The 11,912-nt window shown below is 37.6% G+C and overlaps 1 protein-coding gene and 1 pseudogene across 1 annotated transcript; both read right to left on the bottom strand.

Annotated features, from left to right (window-relative positions):
* Nucleotides 1-370: 370 nt before the first annotated feature.
* On the bottom strand, nucleotides 371-6,998 carry LOC107741691 (alpha-2B adrenergic receptor-like). Its single transcript, XM_016554464.1, has 2 exons — nucleotides 6,986-6,998; nucleotides 371-1,629 (listed from the first exon to the last, which is right to left on the bottom strand). The coding sequence occupies exons 1-2, from the start codon at nucleotides 6,996-6,998 to the stop codon at nucleotides 371-373; spliced, it is 1,272 nt and encodes a 423-aa protein (XP_016409950.1).
* A 439-nt stretch (nucleotides 6,999-7,437) lies between these two features.
* The window catches only part of LOC107741682 (acyl-coenzyme A thioesterase 12-like), a 7,960-nt pseudogene continuing 3,485 nt past the window's right edge, over nucleotides 7,438-11,912 (bottom strand).

The raw sequence follows: 11,912 nt of genomic DNA, 5'->3' as shown, positions 1-11,912 counted from the left end.
AATATTTTTTTCTTCAATATCCTAATGGTCTTTTTTTGGCACTTTGTAGCATTGTTTTGACATGACAAGACATTTATAAAAACTCAAAGGCAATACTGAAGTGAATTTACATGAAAACTGATCTGCAATTGGCTAGTTTCTTTGGCAAGGAAAACTAATTATTATTAATATTATTAATATTATTATTATTAACAATTCTCATAAGTAAAACTTGCAGAAAATACAAGAAAATTGTTTGTCATGAAAATGTTTCATTGAAATACTGGAGTGAAATGACACTGACAGTTTGTGCGATGATCACCTTTAGAGGAATCAAACGCCAATTTACTGTAGGCCTATAAAACCCTTTTTTTCCCAGTGTTCTCTGCTTTCAAAAAGAAGAGTCCTTATACTTTTTACACAGAATCTTTTTGAAGGCTTTACGGAAGTCCCTGTTAAAGATGGTGTAGATGAGCGGGTTCAGGGCACTGTTGCAGTAGCCAATCCAGAAGAAGAACTTAAAAAGTGGCTCTGGTAGTTTACAAGTCTCTGGACAAATGGCCTGCAAGCTGTAGCTGAAGAAGAACGGGAACCAGCAGACGACAAAAACCCCAATGACGACCGCCAGGACGAATGTGAACCGCTTCTCGCGGACGATGAAGGCTTTCCTCCTGGTGTTTGGAGTTCCTGCTGGTGTCATGTTTGAAGAGGACAGCTGGCTGCCCTTTGATGTTCCGATGACTTTTCGGTACGTTTGTGTTGGGGAGGATGTCTGGTGGCCAGGCTCCGGCGACCCCACACTGGAGGTTGTCCCGTTGGCATTATGTCCCCCAATTACCTCGACGTCAGAGCCGGAGCTTGAACTGTCCTCGTAGTCCTTGCACCTCCTTGAGTGTTTCATCTGCTGCCGACTTTCTGCTGATGATTGAGGCTGGTTTACGGCGTCAAAACCTCCCTGGTTTTCCCCGTTCTGCAGCTCTCGGCCTGGTGGCACACCACCTGCACAGTCTTTCCTCGGCTCTCCCGGAGGACATCTAGTGTGCTTCTTGGCAATCTGATAGATGCGAACGTACACCAGGATCATGATGAGGCACGGGGCGAAGAACGACCCGATGGAGGAGTACAGGATGTACCAGATGTCCTCGTTGAGTTTGCACTGTGGGCAAACCCCATCCTTCGCCAGCGGGGTCTTATTCATGGATACCAGCGGGGGGAAAGAGATGACCGCAGAGATGAGCCACACCACCAATATGGCCCCCTTGATCTTGCGAGGGGTGCGTTGGGTTGCGTACTGCACCGGCCGGGAGATGGACAGGTAGCGGTCCAGGCTGATGGCGCACAGGTGTATAATGGAAGACGTGCAGAAGAGCACATCCAGCGCTAAGAAGATCTCGCACCAAAATGACTCAAAGTACCAGTAGCCCATCAGTTCATTGGCCAAGGAGAACGGGATGATCAATGTGGCCACCAGGATGTCCGCTGCAGACAAGGACACCAGGAAAAGGTTCTGAGGTCCTTGTAAAGAGCGGCACGTCAGGACGGCAATGATCACCAGAATGTTCCCGAAGATGGTGAAGAGCATGATGAGCGTCACTGAGGTGGCAAACACAGCTGTGGCTTCAGGAGAATAAGAAAAACTGGAATTGCATGCTTCAACCTCAGGACTAAGATTTTTCAAAGTCTCTCCCACTGAAAGCGGTGTTGTGGCCATATTGAAGTTCCAGGCTAGACAGAGAAGTGCAAAGCAGTCTTTGATGCAGACTTAAATCCTAACGTAATCCTTCCAAAACATTATTTCTTTTAGAAAATAGTTGAAAATCGTGAAATGACTAAAATGAGTCTTTACATCAATCAAAGAATGACATCCTCCAGGTAGCCTACTTCCCTTGGCGAACCTCAAGGGGGGAAAAACACTACAAATCAAGATATTGTATTTGCATTTAAAGGGGGTCGTGCAGTCTGTCTGTTTCACAAGTTAATAATTTAAAATAAATCAGCAAGTAAAACGCAAAACCGGTCATTAATTTTAAAAAGGCGGTATTAACTTACCACAGCATAAGTCAAACGGCAAATACGATGATATCTTTAATATATCAGATATATCGTTAATATATCTGCTACGATCTTTCAAAAAAATTTAATAAATAAATAAATTAAATTAAAAATAGAGACGGCGAGCACTTGCAGCCTAGGGAAACAAACACTCGCTTAGAGATGCGCAAGGACACTAGCGCGTCAAAACAATACACTAGGTTCTTAGGCGGTAAAAGATAGGGAGGTAAATTTGTAGAATACGGAAGTATAAAAATGATTCAAACATGGTAGCTCCGTGGGTTTGTGTGTCCGAACAGCTCTGAAATTTTCAAGATGCGTAAAAAAGTTCACAGTCTCCTTACACGCGCACCAGCCAAGCCAAAATTACAGTTCCTCAAATACCAAATATAGTAAAGACAAATTATCTTTGCATAAACAGTTCCATGTCAGAGAAGGGAAAAAATCCACGAAGGAATGCTCCATTTTAAGACTTTAAATAATTGCTTTCATTATTTTACAATATAGCCTAATAAACTTCCTCAGTAGCCTATCAACGGAATAAAAATGTATTTATTTATTTAGTCATTGATGGCACAATAATACGCCATTCACTTGCAGAACGCAAGCTTCTAGGCACATAATGTTGTGTGTTATATATATGTTAATATATACATACACTATATGTTCAGTAGTCATGCTGAAAATAAACTGAGAATTCGAATATTTAAGTCCTTCCATTCATTTCTCTCTATTATTTTATTCTTATACCATTGTCTTCTTCTAGACGTTTTCTAGAAGTTTGCGCATCAGTCACCGGAGTGAACTGACTCGAGACTCACTGAGCGCGCCCGCCATGACGTCACGCCACAGAATCCTCCTTTCCACCGTTGCAATTTATTTATACAGTAATTTTTCACATATAGTTGTAAGTGACTCAAACCGCAAGAAACATGACAACTTTAGAAAAATATTCGAAAAAACTGCCAAAGCCAGTAGAAGCGGACTGCAAAACAGCAAGTTAAATGAATATTGACTGAAGTCCAAGGGGCCGTTCACACAGCCATTCGCATCACACGAGACGCACTGAAGCAGAATAAAAAAAATACAAAAAAGGATTCAAGTTTCTAAAAACGCGACGTTCATGCGTGCATAAGGCACGGGTACAACAATTAAAGATCTAATTAACGTATGTTTACGTAGGAGAAAAAAAAAGAAGAAAAAAAAAAAAAAAGCGGTGCAGAATGTAAAAACGCGTGTCATTTGTGAGACTTGTACCAAGCATTTCTGCAACATTATCCCGCATGCTGTTGCTTACTGTTCTCTTTATTATGCAATTACATAGCCTAATATTTATGGAGGATTTCAGGTTCCCATAATGGTGTACCAGCTCTCTGGAACTTTTAAATGCAAAAGAGGTCTGCGAATGAAACGGAAAACTTAAAACCCTACTATTAAAAGGCCACTATTAAAGGTAATGAGGCATACAATTGACTAGAATCACTACAAATATCAAGGCAAATATCATTTGCAAAATACAATAATAAAACAATATCAGATAAACTGTAACAGATTCAGCTCTCCAAACAAGACAAGTGGATTGAGTTTAGTTTTACCAGCATACTTACTGATCACAAATTTACTTAAGAACCTAAAAGAAAAACACAACACACTGAAATATGTCATAGAATTGACTTAATGAAATGGTACGTACATTTGTGACCCTGGACCACAAAACCTGTCATAAGTAGCACGGGTATATTTATAACAATAGCCAACAATACGTGGTAATCGATAATTATGGGTCAAAATTATCGATTTTTCTTTTATGCCAAAAATCATTAGGATATTAAGTAAAGATCATGCTCCATAAAGATATTTTGTAAATTTCCTACCGTATATATGAAAACTTAATTCTTGAGTAGTAATATGTAGCAATAGCCAAAAATACATTGTATGGGTCAAAATTATCCATTTTTCTTTTATGCCAAAAATCATTAGGATATTAAGTAAAGATCATGCTCCATAAAGATATTTTGTAAATTTCCTACCGTATATATGAAAACTTAATTCTTGAGTAGTAATATGCATGAACTTCATTTGGACAACTTTAAAGGCAATTTTCTCAATATTTCGATTTTTTTGCACCCTCAGATTACAGATTTTCAAATAGTTGTATCTCAGCCAAATATTGTCCTATCCTAACAAACCATACATTCAGCTTTCAGATCAATCTCAATTTCAAAAATTTGACCCCGATGACTGGTTTTGTGGCCCGGTGGCACATTTGTGCATCATTTGGCAACATTCACAGACTCCATTCATATTATCCAACAAGAAAGTGCACAGTGACTACCACCTACTGGACACAACAAAAATTACTATAAGAACAAAAACTAGGACTTGGGAACCTGTAAATGAATTTATTTTAACCTTATCATACATCAAATTAAAGTTCCCATTCTCCAAAATGTGATTATGTAGTTTATTTCATTGATCTAACACATTATATCATGTGTTATAATAATTATTAAGAGAATCACAACAATGGGAATGACTTCCATAAAAAAGCAAACATATATGTCACGTTCCTGCTGATCACTACCTCCATATGCTATAGTCTCCTTATAATGTTATCGAGAGTTTTACATCAAAAAACATAATTTAGAAGTAATAGGCTATTTTCTGTCCTGTTTTTACCCCCCTCATCAGAACGCTCTGTTTGAATAGGCGTGGCGGATCTAGACTCCGAACACTCACTTGATAGTACATCCTTCATAGATGAACGCTGCTGTCATTTAGGCCTAGGTCAAAAACGCATAAATACTCAGTACATATCAAACGATGTGTAAGTACAGACAAAGCAATAGTGACCACGTAATAAAAACAGTTAGCCTACTCACATCCAAATTCAGCAGCATCTTTTAGTTTTAGAAGTGACTGATGAGTTCTTACTGACCCGGTCTGGAACTTTTTCAAAAATAAAGTTCATCCACTCTTTCCTAATGTTAGGATCAGAAGGAAGGCAATGGAAAGACTGCGTTTTTCCACAGCTTAGCACTTCACAGCATCTTGTTGTCTTCGGAGGCATCTTTATCTTTTGATTTCTGTGTAGACCTGCGTTCGCTGCGCTTACACTACGTGCGCGAATCGGTGGGCGGGGCTAAACTAGGCAGCGATGTTGAAGCAGGCGTTGATCATTTTCCACCAAGGGCTTTATCCACACTATTACATCATAGAGTGGTACATTCCACAGGCTGTGGTTTTGGCAGACTGGCTTCAATATTAGACCAACAAGAAAGTTTTGAGTTCTGAAACTTACAGGATGTTTTTAAAGTACAATGACCTCTTATAGGTCAAAAGATCAAGGGGATTTTTATTTCTCAGTTCTTGACCCCTTTAAAGCAGACTGGGATCTTAGAGAAGAAGTGGCAATGGACTGAAGAAAGACGTGCGATGAGAGAAAGGACGGATAAAGGGACAAACCCTGCTTTGACACAATCTGTATTGTTAAAAGCGCTATATAAATAAAGGTGACTTGACTTGACTTGACAAACCACCAAAAAGAATAATATATAACAATATAAAATTCTAATAAAATTGCGAGATATAAACTTAATTGCAGTTGTGAGATATAAACTCACAATTTTGGGGGGAAAAAGCCTGAATTGTGAGAATTGTTTTCACCTCACTTTTTATCTCACAATTCAGATTTTTTTGGTCAATTCTGAGGAAAAAAATAGATATAAAAACAAGATAAAAACACAATTTGAAGAAATAAACTCTGAATTGCAAGATATAAACTCAGAATTTAAACTCAAGTCTTGCTGACTGCCCAGAGGCGGATAACAATGAAGAGATGGGCCACGGGATCACTTTTAACACTCCTGTCGTGGAGTTTTGTTCTTGTAGGCGGTTGCTGACGGGTTTGTGGTTCAGTGGAGCACTTTCAGAAAGACCTGAACACCAGAACTGAGTTGATCAGTTGTGACCATGTCCACTGAAAATTTGGTATCTTCTTCTTTAGTTGAAAATTGAAACATCTAAATTAACTAATTCCATCGCCCTCAGTCGGCTGTCCCGTAAAATCAGCGCTGACCACGAGGACGTCCATGCGCATGTGAAGAAAGCACAAGCCAAAAAAGACAAAGTGGTGGTGTTCTGATCCACAGCAGATTGAGGAGAAATATAGAAATGGATCTATTTAACTGATCGTTAATTTAGATTGGGTTTCTGCAGTCATGAACTCACCAATGATTCGCCGTCTGCCTCAGATGTTTTTAGTCACAAACAAAAGTGACTGTTCCTGTTGAGAGACCATTTACTTGCTATTAAATGTCCTCATGATGAAGTTGCCTGAGACTTATGAACATGACATATGTGCCTGACTTGGAAATTAAAAAATGTAATTAAGAATCGTGTGTTCTCTTTTATATGCTCAAGAAAGCGAAGAGAATTTGATTATGAAAAGCAGCAATTATTTACAAGACACCTTTGTACAAATATACTCTATAAAAGAGTGTTTTTACGTGTTTTTCTGTGTTGGCCATATTACTTTACGTAACTTTTGGCCCTCTAGCGATCAAAAATAAAACTGCACGCGTCTTGCTGAAGAACATTATTTTGCATACACTTCTATCTATGTTATTTTTGGTTGTGCTTTGCCACTGCTCGTCTGTGCGGATGAATGGTTTAGAAATGGATACAGGACATCTTATCAGAGTGGAAGGACAAATAAATACTTTTTTTGTTTTGTTACTGTTGTTTTGAGTAATTCCTTGTCAGTTTTCTCATTCGTTGTGACAACAAACTTTCACCTTCAGTCGAGCTAATTTGTGTATGGATATGACGAAACACACACGGGCGAATGATGTAAGTATGCAAAATAACATTAGATATTTTTTTTGTCAAATATTTCCACAAACATGATTATAAAGCATTTATTCGACAGTATAATACACAACTAAGGCTGCACAATTATAATCCATATCGCAATTGTTAATTAGGCTATTTCTTTTGATATTGCAATAGCAATTCATTTTAATTTGACATCAAAATACAACTGCATGTCATTTTCGTTATGCAGCTACATATCCAAAACAATCTGTATTTCTAAATGATTTCATTGTTTATAAATAAATCTTTTCTCTTCTGTTCTAAGCTTACTCTAAATGCAAAACTTAAGACCTACATGCAATGTTGTAATTGACCATTTTCATGATTATTTAATCATCACAGACATTACTGTGACCTCAGTTTTTGTTTAAATAATTGTGCAGTCCCTGAGGCAGTGTCTACATATTTTACATACATATACGTCCATATTTATTTCTGTTTTACTCTATTGTCCACACTGAGACAGCACCTTTATAAAGACACTTTGAAGAGTGTGGACTGTGAAAATGATAATGCAGGTTTAGTCAGATGTATATTGTGCCATAGATATTTATGGTTTTATTGGCAGCCTTCAGACCCGTTGACACCAAAGACAAAACTTATAAACTGTAAAATTTAAATAATTGTTCTAATTCTAACACTACAACTATAATATAACATCTAATATAGATATCATCATAGTTGGCTTTATAGTTATCATTCTTTGTGTAAACAGACCTTCAGAAAAACATGCAATGCTATAACTGACACTTTTTATGATCACTTAATCATGGCAGTTGTTATCATAACCTTTTTTTTTTTTTTAAATAACTGTCCTAGAGTTGTCCTAATGTGTGCATATCAGAACTGTGTGGTCAACAAATCTTGCTCCAGAAATGAAATACAGGACATTGCTGTCTCTTCCATAGATTTGGACCAGCCGGCTAAGTTTCCCTCCACATAGGGCATCACTCCAGAAGTCACCTGATTGTAGTACGACACCTAGAACAGCAGCAAGAAATGATTAGATTGAGCAGATGTTTAGTGATGAGAGTTTGAGAGTGATGTTTTTATTCAGTTTCAGATGGTATAGTTGGTACCTTGCAGGCTGAATAGCCTATTTCGTGAACGAGGAATCCTGCACATTTAACTTCGCTCCGAATAGAGTTCTCATCTGGTGGAACTGTTGCCATGGTGACAGACCGGAATGCTACAACATACGGGTCTCTGTGATGATACAAATACAGTTTGAGATTCACATTAAAGGAATAGTTCACCCAAAAATGAAAATTTGCAGAGGAAGTACTTATCCTCAGGCCATACAAGAAATAGATGCATTTGTTTCTTCATCAGAACAGATTTGGAGAAATTTATCATTACATCACTTGCTCACCAATGGGTCCTCTGCAGTGAATGGGTGCCGTCAGAATGAGAGTCCAAACAGCTGATAAAAACATCACAATAATCCACACCACTCCAGTCCATCAATTAACGACATTTGAAGTGAGTAACTGCATATTATTATCGCTTTATCCAGTCAAAAAGTCGTCTCTTCAGATACAGGAGAGAAATATGTACAGATCAAGCACCGCTTACAAGCCAAAACAGTTCTAAACAGATATGTCGGTGGATTTTGATGTGATAGGACAACAGGGGAAGTGTTATTATGGATTATAGACCAGAAGCAAAAGTTTAAAGTTAAAACAACTTAATGATGGACTTGTTTCTTACAAACATGCAGCTTTCCACTTCACAAGATGTTATTTGATAGACTGGAGTTGTGTGGATTACTGTAATGTTTTTATCAGCTGTTTGGACTCTCATTCTGACGGCACCCATTCGCTGCATAGGATCAAATGGTGAGCAAGTGATGTAATGCTAAATTTCTCCAAATCTGTTCTGATGAAGAAACAAACTCATCTACATCTTGGACAGCCTGAGAGTGAGTAAAGTTTTAGCAAATTTTCATTTTTGGGTGTACTATTTCTTTAAAGATGTATCCAAAACAGAATCACTCATGGTAGCACTGGAATCATACCCATCTTTGCAGGGTTGCCTTTTAGACAACAGAACCACGAAATCCCGATTTTTGCTTCCGTTGACTGTGGTGCATTTAATGTGATAAATGGTTTCCTCCTCATCTGCTTTCTCAACCTCTTCACAGCTCCTGGAGGACATATGGAAGGATGTAGATGGTGAGAAACAATTTGATGTAATTGCAAAACTTATAGCACAATCAAAGTAAGATAAAGGGATGTAATAAACTCTTGTTAGCCTACAAATAGTTTTTGTCCCACTGTGGCCGTAACCGCAGGTCGGCGAGCAGCAAGAAAGCATGAAAAGCTGTAGTTTTGATCTTCATCTCAACTTTTAAACACAGCATATCTACCTCCTCGTGCACATAGACTCCTACCTACAAAACACAAGAAAATTCAGCACGCTAGCCACTTGCTAGACATACATAGATGCATCATATAGAATAAACAAAGTGATGACCTTATCATTGATGTTACTTGCTTCCCAGCCTTGCTTTCCAGCTAAGACTGAGAGCTGCCACGTTGTTATACCCCAAATACACCTGTAGAGGGCAGAGATGTTACACGTACAGAAGGCTTGTCCTGCTCAGTAACAATGGGTATATTTGGAATCATCTGTATGTAGCATGCAGTATGTATACTGTTAAGGAAGCTTTCTCTTTTTCTACAAGCAGCAATGCGAAGAACTAGAACACATTGGATGCACTCGAAATCTTATACTCTCTGAATATGTACTTCTTTTAAATAAGTAATTACTTTGTAAGTGAGGAAAATTATGTTCTATATGGTATGAATGTGTGTAGTATGAACATAATCTTGATGTATGTGTGACCTATAATAATACTGTCATTTGCGTCGCTTCACTGGTTTTCACAAATCCTCTCCTGTGGCCTCATTGGGATAGTAAATTGTCCATCAAATGGAATCTCGCTGAAAGTAGTTAGTCATCTGGGTACTTCGCGCCTACTGTTTATTGAATACTGAGCATTTTGACAAACTATGCTTTTCACATACTTTGTGATTTCAGATGAAGCTATTGTGTGGAAAACAGTATCCCATAATGCAATTCGCTTAACTTCACCATCCATTTAAAGGTGCCATAGAATGCATTGATACAATATTTTAAATTGTTCTCTGATATCTACATAGAAGGTATGTGGCTTAGGTAAGGGCAAAAAATCTCCACAAACGGTTTTACATGTCCATTTACAACCCTAGGATTTTGCATGCACGAGATTTACATAAGAAGGAGGAAACAATGGTGTTTGAGGCTCACGGTATGTCATTTCCATGTACAGAACTGTTATTGTTCAACTATGCCAAGGTAAATACAGTTTTCCATTCTATGGCACCTTTAATGTGACTATTTAACTAGAAATGATATCAATAATGATCTGTAGTTATTTTCATTTGATCACACTTCTAAAATTGACATTTCTGCGCAAAACTCTCTAAACCTACCACTCACTGAATTCAACACACTAGTGTTTGAAACAATGTTTGAAACATTTATCATTCAATATCATTTATAGCATAATTATTCAATTTTGATTCTGAATTTAGACATTCACTATTTTTTAATGATTACGCATTTATTATATTTTTTTTGTGGTACCTGATTACTTCTGTCCCAAGGCACGGAAATTGGTCCCTCATCTCTTGAGTGCAGAATGTGTTTTCTGGGAAGAAAAATTTGGTACGTTTCTTAATGAGGGATCTAAAGATAAAGTTTTCACTTTTACTGATTTTCTCTACAGAAATTACCTGGCCTTGCGAATTCTCTTCCTGACAATAGCACCAATAAATCGTCTTTCTCCCTCCTGAAAAAATAAAATGATACAATTCATGTGCCTTTAAGTGAGGCTCAGAGCTGTTGTATATAATAAATATTCTAGTGTTGCTGAACATGTAAATAACTCACAAGCGTTGTGTAGGTGACATCAGGAAACGTCTGTTTCTCACCGTCACGTCCTGGGATGTAATAAATCATGGAGGCACTGTTGATGTGTCTTGGTGTCCCCTCATTCCACTCCTCACAGTTATACGCCTCCACCCGAACACCAACCTCCACACTGATACACAGAATAAGAGAACAATGTGTTTAAAATATTCCTCAGTTTATTAGATATTAGTATTAATGTCAATATTAATGTACCCCATTTACTTCCTTAATAAATCTGCCTAGTGTTAATGTGAGCGATGTGCGACAACTGAATATATCATATTACAAATGCATGTTGTTGTCTTTAACAGTCCTGACAATTAAATGCTTCTAAAGAAGGTTGTTTTGTTTATGATTGCACATCTATAGCAGTCAGGTTATGTAGCTACTGCACCTGGTCTGAAAGTTATTATTGACCATCGCTTTAAATACCAGTCTGTCACCGACACTGGACGGACCTCGGAATCGAAACATGTCCACAGCTCCGAAAGAAGGATAGTAGCCACACAAACGACTAGGAGAACAGAAACACACACAGACAGAAGATGAAATGAAGATTTAAATCTACAGATTATATAAATATGCTTTTATGTAAGTTTATCAAAATGAATAATTTCAACTAGAGACAAACTTTCAAATTTTGATGATGGCTTGAGAAAGCCTGACCAAAAGAACTGAAAAAGTTTTAGGCCATGACAGATGGAATGATAGACAGAACAACAGATAGATAGATAGAACGAAAGAAGGATAGATAGAACGATAGATAGATAGATCGATAGATTGATTAATTGATAGAATGATAAATAGAACGACAGATAGATAGATAGATAGAACGACAGAGATAGATAGATAGATAGGTAGATTGATAGAACGATAAATAGAACGACAGATAGATAGATAGATAGAACGACAGATAGATAGATAGATAGATAGATTGATTGATTGATAGAACGATAAATAGAACGACAGATAGATAGATAGATAGATAGCTAGCTAGAACGACAGAGATAGATAGATAGATAGATAGATAGATAGATAGAACGACAGAG

Source organism: Sinocyclocheilus rhinocerous, unplaced genomic scaffold (genome assembly GCF_001515625.1).
Source record: "Sinocyclocheilus rhinocerous isolate Xijiao unplaced genomic scaffold, SAMN03320098_v1.1 scaffold886, whole genome shotgun sequence".
NCBI lineage: Eukaryota > Metazoa > Chordata > Actinopteri > Cypriniformes > Cyprinidae > Sinocyclocheilus > Sinocyclocheilus rhinocerous.
The sequence above is the reverse complement of the archived record's forward strand: the minus strand, read 5'-3'. Positions and strand labels throughout refer to the sequence as shown.